Source organism: Hylobates moloch, unplaced genomic scaffold (genome assembly GCF_009828535.3).
Source record: "Hylobates moloch isolate HMO894 unplaced genomic scaffold, HMol_V3 SCAFFOLD_13, whole genome shotgun sequence".
Taxonomy (NCBI): domain Eukaryota; kingdom Metazoa; phylum Chordata; class Mammalia; order Primates; family Hylobatidae; genus Hylobates; species Hylobates moloch.
This window is the reverse complement of record NW_026652288.1, coordinates 55874183-55887853: the sequence shown is the minus strand read 5'-3', so window position 1 is coordinate 55887853 and position 13671 is coordinate 55874183. Positions and strand designations below refer to the sequence as shown.

The 13671-nt window shown below is 38.0% G+C and overlaps 1 protein-coding gene across 2 annotated transcripts in view; it reads right to left on the bottom strand.

Moving 5' to 3' along the window:
• Positions 1 to 13671, bottom strand: part of PDZRN4 (PDZ domain containing ring finger 4) — a 391635-nt gene that overhangs the window by 134881 nt on the left and 243083 nt on the right. Inside the window, exon 1 of one of the 2 annotated variants that reach the window (XM_032173718.2) lies at positions 3431 to 3705. The exons of the other annotated variant lie outside the window; for it this stretch is intronic. Within the exon in view, the coding sequence (XP_032029609.1) occupies positions 3431 to 3499 (69 nt within the window). The 5' untranslated portion in view covers positions 3500 to 3705. Of the gene's footprint in view, positions 1 to 3430; positions 3706 to 13671 lie in introns of those variants that run through there. 2 annotated transcript variants of the gene reach the window in all.

Sequence of the window (13671 nt, the reverse complement as noted above, 5' to 3'; positions counted from 1 at the left end):
GTTACTAATTCACAAATGCAGGTGGTGGGGAGACCTCTTAGCTGTGCCAGACCATTCAGATTAATAAATGAACTCTCTGTTGTGCTACAGTATCCACCTAGAAGAGAATAGCAGTCACAGCAGTGACATTGCCTGAGAACTAGTGCTATTCTACTTCTGGTTTTCCTGAGATTGAAGGCAAATTAATTTCTTTACCCTGATGTGGGAAGTGAATAAGAATAGAATCTTGCATATCACAACATAAGATTTAAATGAAATCCTATAATCAGCTTCTTGTTAACAGTATGGTCTTCTAAATATTTGCTCCCAATTTTAACACATTATTGGACACCAATGAATATCCCATCAATAATCGCCATCACATAATCAATCAAAAAGTTACACTGGATGCATGTGTGAAAAAATCAAGCTTAAACATCATTAGATTTAAGTATTATTATATAATCTTACTCAAAAATAAATCTGTTATTAGGTCAGAAATACCTAACAAGCTATTGTAGCTCTCTTGGTCCAGATGGGTATTTAATCAAATTAATAAGAAACAGGCAGTTCAGTTTGTGTCAATAGAAGGACATTGTTCCCATTACTCATTTATTAATTCATAAGAGGTTAATAAATAACTTACTTTGAATAAAATAATTCACTGCAGATAAAAACTGTGTTCCTGGCACATATAAAAGTTAATAGGTGCGTAAAGATGCATGGAAACCGCATGGTGTGAAGGTTACTGGATCCACCCAAACCCCAGATTCTGGCATCTGTGTGCATACTGGAGCCTGATTGGCCCAACTCCAGTTGAAAATAATTTTCTTGAGGTGACATTCCATCTCTTGTGCCAATTGAAAGTCTTAGCTCCTCCAGAGGAGCAAAAAAAATCAACAAAATATAAACTTGACCTCATTTCACACCTAAGCGCACCATTCTGATTGTTTTACTAGACTCCTCAGCGAGCACACTTGGTTTATTTACTGCAGTTATAAACCAGAAGCTGCATTCTATGTGTCCTGTATTATCAGGTCACTAAATCTAGAAAGAAAAAGTGGATGAGTTCAATATCATAATGATTCTATTATAAAGAATTAAACATTTTTGCTGTTGATCATATGTTTCGTAATCGCTGCTAATCTTAAATTTTCACATCTCCTGGTAAACTTTATTTTGCCTTAGCTCATAAGGAACAGTAACAAAAGAAACAAAAAGGCAAATGATCTGAGAATTATAATTCTTTAAATCAATGTGATTTGGGCAATCAGGTGTTAGTGTATGTGCCAGCAAGTTTATTTTAATATACAGCTAGAAATAGGCTTCCAATTGCAAGTCACTTTTGTAAATAGTATCCTCTCTTATGGGGAAGCTATGTGCCCTCCTGAACACCTGGTTAAGAACATGTTCACTTTCATGTGTGCTCTGAGCTGCCTTTCCTCCAAATAAAAATAGAAACTAGTTTGCAGTACCACACAGGGCTCCAGCGTATTATATGAGCCTATCACTGGTTTCCTTTGATATCTTATCTATTCCATTAACTCAATAAAATAGAAGGCAAAGCTGGGGACAAACTGTAGGAGGGCTCCCCTTGGAAAACACATGCAAGACCTTTAAGCTGGGGCTTTAGCTTATCTAATAAAAGCCAGTTAAATGGAAGCTAATACTTCAGTTTTCACCCCTTTTGTTAAAGATCATAAGTACTGCAACTCAGGAGTAGAGAAAATAAAATAAATATATGGAGGAGTACAGGTAGAAGCAATAAAGGGCATGGCTTATCTATTTTCTGAAGATTTAGGAAGCACTTGAAGGCAAAACTCACATACAAGCATTTTAAAAATCCATAACAAAGGCTCCTGCTTCTTAGCAAATACAGTGGTCCTTTCTGGCTGCAGTAATGCTGCTGGATTTCTTAGTAGAATATAAACAGCTTAACCTAGGCATAATCAGGGAGGATGCCACCTACCACTCTCTCCATATTATACTTTTATATAAATTTAGTAATTCAGAGAAAAAAAAAAAGATTGATGAATCCACTCCTCTGCTCCTCCACCACCCAGAGAGAAACAATACTAGAACTCAAACTCTAACAGCCAAACTAAAGGAAAGTGTTTCCACCTAGAGACTGTTTCCATGAGTCAAAGTGGATGAGAGCTCCTCTAGGAAATGAATATTATTTTAGCCGATCCTTGCAAGTTTGTACTAAAAAATGAAGCAAAAGGTATTGCCCCTGGTGTAATTAACAATGTTAATCTTCTTTTTCCTCTCTATGGTGATAAAGCAGTCATTTTTATATTTAATTAATGCAGACGATCATTTTGGAAACTGGCTAATGAGCCTCTGATCACATTACCATGAAAATGTGCATTAACATTGCAACTGAGGAGGCTGTTTCATGTGTAGCAAATCCACTTTGTAATTAGCCCACTGTGAAATGAATCACGTCAGGGGGAAATCTGAGGGAGCCAGTAGTCAGTGGGCACTTGGCTACTGCTGTGCCACGGGCCACCAACATCCCAAGCATCGTCTTTCATCAGCAACCTTTTCTAAGAACAAATGTAGCACTGTGTCACCTTTGGGACAAACTGGAGGAAGGGAGAAATAAACTTTATTTTGCTAGATAAGAAATTTGAACTTGAGCATACACTCCCAGGGGAACCTCCCCAATAAAATGGTAAGTTAAGAAAATTCTGTTAAAACTATAAAGGCTCAGGACCTAGTTTTCTTATTTGTATTCTGAAAAGCCCTCAGATACACATGAAAGAGACATCTAAATTCATACACTTTTTTTCTAGGTCACCTACAGTTGTTTTAATAAGCTCTCAAAATTAATTTCTAGTGCTAAACAAACAAAAACCTTACAAAAAGGATCCAAGAACAAGTGGTAAGAGAATTTCTTTATCTCCTGTTTCAGCCAGGACATAGCATATATTTTTTTCTCATGTAATACAAAATTACTAGGTCTTTCTCTTAAACCAAAGCACAAATTCTCAATTCATCCAATAATTTCCTCTGGCTAACAAGATTTGGCAGGAAACTTCTCCTGTCTATTGAAAATAACTGAAATCATAGACCTATTAAACCCCAATATTTATGCAGACAATGATACAATTGATTTTCAAATGTCAACAGTACTCCAAAATGAAAGAGGTATCTCAAAATATTACAGACATGGATCTCAGTGCTACTCCTGTTATGTGACTGACATCTTGGCAGTAGATACACAAAATGTTAAAAAGAATCCCACAGGAAGTCATCTGAAGGGGGAGTGGCAAGGAAGCTGAAAACTGCCACCCAAAACCAAAATTAAAAGCCCCAAACCAGCAAGTCTGCCCTCAATTCTGAAATGTACTGAAAGAAAAAATAAAGCTAGCCAGAATTCATTTACCGTCTTTCAGACAAACACAAAGCCTGGCTCTTAGTTGCTGGTATCAGACCCTGCACTCACCTGGGAAACTTCATACAGCAGTTTGTAGTGTTCCTCTCTTTTCTGAAAAGTGCACAAATTGCAGCCCATTCTAAGAAGCAGAGAGAGAGAGCAAATCTTCTAATTTCCCCAGAACTGAAAGGCAAGTGAACTGAAAGGGAATCACCCTCCAGACTTGACTACTGTTTTTCATCAGTCACTTCAGTCCAGAAACACAGACAAACCGCTGTTAGCTGGAAGCGTAAGCCAGAGTGGTATGTAGCAGCATGCTCTTCTTCGCTTTCCCTAAGTACCTTGCACTCACGGATACACACACAGAGTTTCCAGTCAGTTCATGGCAACACTCCCCGGTCTCTGCATCAGTGCACATGACTACACAGATTCCAGCTCATGAATATTAATAGTGCCTCATTGATTATTTATAACAGAACATGTTAGCAGGGAGGGGTGTCATAGCTGCTGCTGATGACAGATGAATATTCACTAATTAAGAAGCAAATGTAGTGTGGTTAAACAAAATTCACTTGTGTCAATACCAGCTCTGTTTATTAAGGATAGAGGGGTTGCATATAGGGCATTTACAAAAAAACATACACTTAATTTCTCCATTGATACAAGCTTTTAATATGGGAATAAGGAAATTCAGAAACAGAAATATACTTAGTTTACATATCCATGCTCTGCAACAAGAGGAAGAAATATTTTTAGCATTAGTAAACCTAGGGGAAAATGAGTAGGGGTAATTATTTACATTGATAAAATAAACACAGAAGCAAAGGAAATTTTGGGGGGTGACATGGAAAAGGAAGAGAAGGCAGGGGCATCATTCAGTTTTAATTCTGATACTACAAAAATAATTGAATAGTTCATATGTAAAGACCATTACTTAGTAAGGAGGAAATAAGGGATATTTTCTTAATTCTAAAGAACATTTAGCAAGTATTAGGAGATGATACTGGTACAGATAATTAATACTTTAATTAGATAACGAAGGCCCATCTATTGAGTATATATTTGTAGAATATAATGCATGTGGATTTATATTCAAAAAGTAGATCAATACAATGCCTTTTCTAAGAAAAATTTCAAATGCTTATAGTATTTATGCTAATTTTATTAAAGTCATATATAATATTTTACAAAGCTGATACTGGCAATAGTTAAACTTGAATGTAATGCACAATGACTCCATTTATGATTCTATATTTAGAGTTCATAATGATCAAAGGTGAACAGAGACTTAAAGACTAAGCTTAGATGTTTAGATAACAGAAGTAATGCATTTCATTTCACACTCTTGCAAATACATGTGTTGTATTGCAAGCTGGCAGTTTTTGTCCCTTAAAGATATACTACAAACATCTAAAGCAGATAATAAAAGAAAATTCCTTTTGTTCCCACACTGACTTATCCACACCCTCTGCTAATTAAGAAGTATGTACTTGTTCCAGCACATCTTTAAACTGGACAGGATAGCAGGTGGGTTCCAAAGCAAAAATAATTACTTGGAAACTGATGACTCTGGTTAGGAATTACACTGGATCTGGAGATTTTTAATTGCTCGTCACTGACGAATAGCTACTTTTTGGGGTCCAATTTCCTAAAAGTGCTCTGTCACATGTTTAGAATCGATAACAGGGAATGATTCTAACGAGCACTAATTGTTAACAAATTGGCTTTGCAACTAGCAACACCTCAACACCAGCAAGTAGCAAGGAGATGAACAATCATCTGCTGCTTATCAGTTGTTTCCCTCGGGATGTAATAATCCGATTTTCTGGGCCTAATTTCACCTAACAGCCTGGATGAAAGCCAAGCTGAGAGACCTACATGAAAGTGGCATCATAACTGGGAACAGTGTGTGTGAAAAAAGTTCTCCAGGACTTCTGGCAAATTAGAAACCACTTGTAGGAGATATTAATTTTAGGACTTGATTCCTCTATGGAAAGAATGTTTTCAAAAAGGTATTTGAAGTGGCCTTTATAAAAATTAATGGTGGCCACAAACATAAGCAATCTCCTTCTTCTCAGTTGCAGCTGTAAAACATAAATGTCTGATACTTTTGAAAGTTTTAACTTCTCTAAGCCTCTATATCACTTCCCATGAAGTATTCTCATGCTAGAGTTCACATCCTCAAAGCAAACATTGACTATTTCTTTGAAGGATTCTAAATTGCTGAGTTGTGAAAGAATTATTGATTCTCAGATGTTCATACTCTGTATTTTATTTTATTTTTTTGAGACAGAGTCTTGCTCTGTTGCCCACGGTGGAGTGCAGTGGCACCATTTTGGCTCACTGGAACCTCTGCCTCCCAGGTTCAAGCGATTCTCCTGCTTGAGCCTCCCAAGTAGCTGGGATTACAGGTGGGTGCCACCACGCCTGGCTAATTTTTTGTCTTTTTAGTAGAGACGAGGTTTCACCATGTTAGCCAGGATGGTCTCAATCTCCTGACTTCGTGATCTGCCTGCTTCAGCCTCCCAAAGTGCTGGGATTACAGGCGTGAGCCACCGCACCCAGCCTATACTCTGTATTTTTTAAAAGGTCAGATCAAGGAATTAGAGTGCAGTAAGGCAAAGATGGCACACGCTTCTATCAATGAAAATGTTTCCTTTTTCCACTGATAAAACTCTCTTGTGTGATAGGTTTTGAAAGCCAAGTAAGAAAGTTAATTATCAAAGCTGTTTCTTATTGGAGCTTTCTTCTCTGTAAATGCAGTTTGCATTTGCAGAACAATGAAACAATCATAGCTTTAAAAATATTTTCTTATTTATCAAAAAGAATGAACATTCTAAGGAAGTGAGCAAGTTCAAATAGAAGCTCATCCTTCAGCAGCTCCTCCTGGCTGTTTCCGTTATTCATTCCTAATCCCTCTATTCTTGTGTTTCTATCTCAGGAAGCAAGAGCAACTTTTCCAATCATGTATCAAATGCTGCCCTTGGCCCATTTACCCTGGAGAGATTCCACCTTCTGCTTCTAATGGACGCATCCTATAGAACTGAAGAGTGACTTGGAAAAGGGAGATTCATAATTCCAGAGTTCTCTAAATTTCATTAGAATATGATGGTTAAGTTTTCCAATAACTAAATCTTGCATTGGAGCATAAAGTTTGAAGTAGACAGGGACAAACGCATTCATTTGAACACTGCCCTGAAAATGCAAATAGAGCAGATATCATCTGTCTTGGGCAATAATAATACGGGATAAAAAATAAGTAGGGAACGAAGGACTATCTTTCCAAGTATCCTTAGAAAATAAACTCATCAAAATGTAAAAACATACGTCGTGTGTGTATTTCAAGATATAGTTACTTATTTTAAATGCCTTTAATTTGTGTGAGTTTACTCCACACAAATGCATTGGCATTCACAATAGGACACATTTGTCAAGATCTAGACTGACGTATAAGAGGCTAAACTGGCAAGTGAAAGGAAGGAATCCAACATTTTTCTTGCTTTTTCCATATAAACTGTACTACTGAGTAGCGAAAGAGTAGATGAGAGGGAGTTTCTCTTTTTAGAAATATTCTGACTAATAATTGAAGATTAAATGATAGACTGTCATGCCAGCAGTCCTTAATTCATTCAAGGATCTAAGTACTGTGAATGAATGGTGTCTAGCACGACACACTCACACACACATGAGATAAGCGTACATTATGTGCCACCTGAGACAGAAAAATTACACGGCCCTTAAATTAGCCTTTTCAAATGTGAGCAAATGTCAGCGAATGCAGAGAACAGAGGAGCATATTAAGCTAAACCATGGGGATGCAATCAGCTAAATTCAGACTGTGAGCAACACTACATAGACAGGTGCATATTCCAGTTTCAGAGAGAAAAAGAGAAAGAGAGAGTGGAGACGAAGAGGAAGTCTATAGATTTAAAAAGATTTTAATAACAATAAAAAGTCATTACTCTATATTTTCACATATACATATCATTTGGTTGATAAAATTCTAAATAAAAGTAGGAAAATTATTACCAAAAAAGTCGGGATGGTGGTTACTCTTTAGGAAGGGACACCAGAAAGTTTCATCATGGCCGGCAAAGTTCTAACTCCTGACAGGGGCAGTAGTTTTCCTAGGTGGTCACATTAGGATTCATTAAACTGACATTTGTTATTGGTGTTTTCTATCTTTTTGCTATATTTAACAATAAGACTTAAAAAGGACTAATTTACAAAAGAGGCTGTGCCTATGTCTCATCGCTGGCTGCCGATGTAGTACAGAATCGTGCCCCTTATGAAGAGAGGAGTAGAAAATCCAAGTGAACCTATTCTGAATCATCAATCCCATTGAGCCTGTGACAGCTGTCACACATTTCAGATGATGGCTTGCTTATGCCTTTTGCAGTGACTCCAGTGTTCTTTTCCTGGGCCAGTGTGGAAGTTCCATATGTGACTCCGCTTGATTACCCCCTCTTTACCCTTGCCACTATCACATGCAGACCTTCCAACTCTGCCTGCCACCTACCTTGACATGTGGCTTACAAATTTCTAGTCCCAATTCTGCATTCATTTCAGGAGATACTTATGTGCTTTTGAATATTAGTAGACACGTAGCTGCCTAACATTTTCTGCAGTTAAATACCTTATATGTAATCATAAAGACAAAGAACCTGAGGCCCAGAGAGACCGTGACTTGTGGAAGGTCAACCTGAGTAAAGAAATCTGAACTCAGTTTTCCAGTGACAAATTCTGTGGTGGAATTCAATCTCTAATATCCTGAGCTGTCTCTCTTGCAGAGGAAGCTAGAGCTACACCAACATGTCTTTATTTGATGATTGAGGAAACGGAGGATAGCACTTGAAAGTGCTGAAATTAAAGAAAATAAAAGAGAATAAATTTTCAAAGGCAGACGTAGCTTAAAATAAGGGGAGTGGCTTGTGGTTAAAAATGTAAACTTTATGTATTAAAATGCTGAAATTTTTTGAATGTCACAGCTAAATATCTTTAATCAGCTAATGTCCCACAATAATCTAATTAGGAGCTGTACCTGAACACACACTAGGATGACCAGCTTATCTTCATGTGTCTGGGACTTTGTTGGTTTTGGCACTGAAAGTTTTAAATCCTGAATTCCTTAGTTCTGCACAAAGCGGTCATTTGAATACATGATTTCTTTTTTCAGGATCCAGCAAAGCTGAACTGTCTATACACATCTACATCTCCCTACCTGTGCTCCAGATGTTACCTCATTCTGCTTATTCTTTGGAAACCCCACAAATTAAACTATCCACACAATCATCCAGTTTAAAGGCTCCTTCTTCCTTGATCCCATCAGCTAGCAGTAACTTCTTCAACTTCTGAATTCTTGGTGCATTTTATCCCTACCTATTTGAAGGCACAAATTACTTCTCCTTCACATCATTTTTAGATGCATGCTTTACCTCTCTTATTGGACTATAAGACATGTAGGAGAAACATGAACATTTAATTGATCTTTGAGCCCCCAAAACTCGTAGAATTGTACCTTTCACATTCTGTGCCTTTAATAAACATATATTGAATTAATGAGTGTAATTGGGAGATGACAGCATACCTGAGTTGGGCAAAGTGACATAAATTTATGTTTGTTACACACATTAGCAATGACTAATTGCTATATGACATTTTCTCCCGTAGGATTGCTTCAAGAATATTAAAGAATATTCTTAATATTCAAGAACATTAAGTTAAAAGACTGAAAGGCCATGAACATAAACCATTTTTAATTTGATTCAAATCCATAAACATAAATTTGAAAGTCTATGAAAGAAAAACAACTGTGACAGGTATATAAATGAGTACTGTATGATTCAAATGTGCTTTGTCAGTTGTGTATTTATGCGTATATACTATCTGTACGTTTAAATTCACATTCTGCTCTACATATCAGCAAATTATTCACTTATTTATTTCACAAATATTTACTGTGTGCTTATCATATGTCTGGTGGTATATGAATGCCGGATTTTTGTAGTTGTATATAATCTAACTTTCACCATATCTCTGAGGCAAATATGTCAGATATTGTCCTTTATTTATTAATACAGAAATCATTAGATGTTGAGATTTCTAATGCTGGAAAACCTAGAACTTTTGCCTTTTGATTCTAATCTAGTTTTATTTTTAACAGCACTGTGCAACATTAACTAACATCATGAATTTAGAAAGATGCTTCTGCTAATAGTTCCCATGCGTCATCCCCTCCTTGGTTATAGCTCAGCAGATCAATGTGTAAGCAAGCATCCTTTCCACACTGTGTTCACTAGTTGAACATCTTCAATTTGCATTTACAGTTATTGCTTGTAGAATGAAGAGTGCCTCACCAACTTATGAACTCCTAAGAGTTGTCACACACATTATTAGACTAGACTCCAATGGAAAGAAAGAGCATGAGATTTCAAAGAAGAGGACTAGGCTTCTCATCTGAGCCTTGTCACTGTCACCTGTGTGGGCTTGTACAACTTACATGCTCTGAGATAACACTTACCCTACAGGCTGACTGTGAAGACGAAATAAGGTAACAGACCTGAGGAGGATTCATGAACTATGAAGTATTCTGTCCTACTGGTGTGCTGGTTAAGCATGGTTTCTGGAGTCAGTGTACCCTGGGTCAAGTCTCAGTTTCCCTGATCTCTATTGATGTAATGTGGAGCAAACCATTATTGTTTTTTCAATCTTCTCTGTTTCTTGGTTTCTCATCTCTAAAACAGGGATAATAATAGCACCCACTATACAGTTATTGCAAGAGATGAAGTTGCTGTGATGATAATATGTGTCAAGTATACCTGGCACAGAGTACATGTGTGCCCAATACTTGTTGGCCATTAGTAATCACAGGACTAAGTATAATGATAATGATGACTTTAATTTTCAATTTCCAAGTTGATATGGTTTGGATCTGCATCCCCACCCAAATCTCATGTCAAATTGTAATTCCCAGTGTTGGAGGTGGGGCCTAGTGCGAGGTGATTAGATCATGGGGGCAGATCCTTCATGAATGGTTTACCACCATCCCCTTGGTACTGTTCTCCTGAAAGAGTCCTCACGAGATCTGGTTGTTTAAAAGTCCGTAGCACCACTCCCATCTTGCTGCTGCTCTTGCCATGTGAGGTGCTTGGTTCCCTCTTTGCTTTCAGTCATGATCGAAAGTTCCCTGCAGCCTCCACAGAAGTAGAAGCCTCTACGCTTCCTGTACAGCCCGCACAACTGTGAGCCAGTTAAACCTCTTTTCTTCATAAACTACCCAGTCTCAAGTATTTCTTTATAGCAATGTGAGAACAGACTAATACATAATTTATCTTTACACTTTTTGTCATGTTAAATCTCTATTACATTGTTTGAAATTTTATACTTCTGTCCACCTTGTTTGCCATTGTACACTGTGCAACAACTTCTAAAAGGCTTTTTATTTCCTAGTTCTTTATATAACAGAAATAGTTGCACAGAAGTACTCATTGTGTAAATGTGATGCGTGCACACACACACACACACCTCTCTATTTCTTTTCTATGTAAAGAATGTAATACATACAGAGTAATAATTCAGATATTCCATTTCTTTCTTTTTTTTTTTTTTTAGATGGAGTCTCGCTCTGTCACCAGGCTGGAGTGCAGTGGCACAATCTCAGCTCACTGCAACCTCTGCCTCCTGGGTTCAAGTGATTCTCCTGCCTAAGCCTCCCAAGGCTTAGGTGGCGAACGCCACCACACCCAGCTAATTTTTATATTTTTAGTAGAGACAGAGATTTCACCATGTTGTCCAGGATGGTCTCGATCTCTTGACCTCGTGATCCACCCACCTCGGCCTCCCAAAGTGCTGGGATTACAGGTGTGAGCCACCACGCCTGACCTATTTGTTTCTTTTAATGCACAATGTGTAAATAAGGCAGACATAAGTGTACTAGAAACCAATAAAGGCATCTGAAGCAAGATTTCTTGCAATCATAAAACAGGGAGTCCAGTGACATTTCTTTTAGGTCTATTCACGACTACTAATCTAGCCCAGTATAAAGTTGGCTTTCTTTATTTGATCATGTAGAGGCCAAGGTACCACGTTGGATAACGTCACACCATTCAGCAACATCACAGGTATTATGTAGGGTTTCCACTGAATGCTACTATCACTATTTTTAGTTCTGCAAAAGTGGTCTAGTAAAGCTCAGTACAAACCTTCATTCAACCAGTATTTATTGAATAGTACTATAAGTACAGCATAGTGATAATACGTAGTCATTTTAAAAAATAAGAGCTAACACTTATTTAGTACATTTTGTATGCTATTGTTCCAGCACTATATGGTATTAATTGTATTTAATTCCCACATTAACACTCTGAGATGTGCACTCCTAATATCTCCTCTCTGCATGGGCAGTAAATAGGTCACATCAGTAGTAAATGAGGGAGCCAGGATTCAAACCCAAACAATCTGAATCTACTACTTAACCAGTACTTTCGATTGCCTGTCACTCAGAGACAGTCATCATTATCAGAGACAGTCATCATTATGACAAATTCCTAGAGGGCCAGAAGAAGGAATGGTGGTGATGCTCACAGCACATTAAGATGTAAGGATTTCCCTGAGGACCGGAATCGTAGTCTAAAATTAACTTCCAGGTTGCCTGTTGTGTCCTCAAGCATGGCTACTTAAAATAGATTGAATAAAACCTAAGCAATTTCATAACCTTACTCCACTCCACTGGTGATGGGATACTGCTGCATTGAATATGTACAGATAACTGTAGAATATTTTTCCTTCTTGGTAGTTATTACGGTAGGCAATATATGGGCTGATACTACGGCAGTCATTTTACATCTCTGTTTTAAGGAATAATCAACAGCTACTTAAGGCAGGCAAATTTGGAGGTTTTAAGAAAAGTAAAGGTAGAGATTTACCAATGACTCTAAATATATATCTCCAGACTTAATTTCCCTCGTAATTTCAGACCCATCAATTCGTTGACCACTGACATTTCCATTGGGACTATTCAAAACATATTAAATTCTACTTAGCAAAACTTAACTGATGGTTCTCTTCCCCCATAACTGCTTCTCCACATGTTCTCCATATCACAGAATGCCCTGACTGTTCTCAGGCACTCAAGTTTGAGGTTTGAGCATTGGCTTGGCTCTTCCCTCTCCCTACATCTAGTGACAAGGCCCTGTCAATCGAAACTGTGCAGTCTCACCTTCCTTCGTTTCATGCTCTCCTATGCCACTTTCCTAGATTCAGGATATCATCTTCTCTCAGCCAGGTCCTGCATTCGCTCGTGAGCATCTGGAGTTTCTAATGGTGTGAGGAGCAAGTTGTTGATTTCTTGCTCTTCTCTGCCTACACACACATTTGTAAGCCCATCTTGCCCCTGATTCCCTGGTCACAACTCCTCTCACCCTTGCTCACTCTTGCTGTCATACACACATACATATACACGTGCACACACACGTGGATGTACACAAAAGAGAACACAAAACAGAAATTTCTGCTTTAAGAGCGAATGTTACAACTCTGCTAATGTGACTCTGTCTTTTTGGTATATTTCTCTCTTTTTTTAGAGTGTGGACAATTCTGTCTGGTACTGTAAATACATGTTTATTCCTCTCTCAACGTTAGATTCTGCTCAAATATTCAGTCATTATAATGGTAGTCAAGATATACAAAGGTCCCAGATCTCATGGAGCAAACGTTATTGTGAGAAGAAAGCATAACTAAACACAAGCTATGATTATATAACATTTCCAGACAATAACAGGGTCAACACAGGAAATTAACACAGGGTGGTATAATAGGGAGTAACTAGATCATCCTTCTTAGATATTCTGGAGCCTAGAATGTGCTTTCCTGTCTGCTTTATTCCTGGCCTGCTTATATGCATGCATATATATAACCAAGTATAGATAAATCAAAAAAAGTAGGCAGGTAGTGGGATAGGAAGTAAAGAGACGAGTTTTTTTTTTTGTTTTTGTTGTTTTTTTTTTGAGATGGAGTCTCACTCTATTGCCCAGGCTGAAGTGCAATGGCATAATCTCGGGTCACCACAACCTCTGACTCCTGGGTTCAACTGATTCTCCTGCCTCAGCCTCCTAAGTAGCTGGGATTACAAGCACCTGCCACCACGCCCAGCTAATTTTTGTATTTTTAGTAGAGACAGGGTTTCACCATGTTGGCCAGGTGGGTCTGGAACTCCTGACCTCAGGTGATCTGCCCACCAGCCTTCCAAATTGCTGGGATTACAGACCTGCGCCAGGTGGTCAGGACCTGAAGTTTTCTCTACCTTCAGGTCC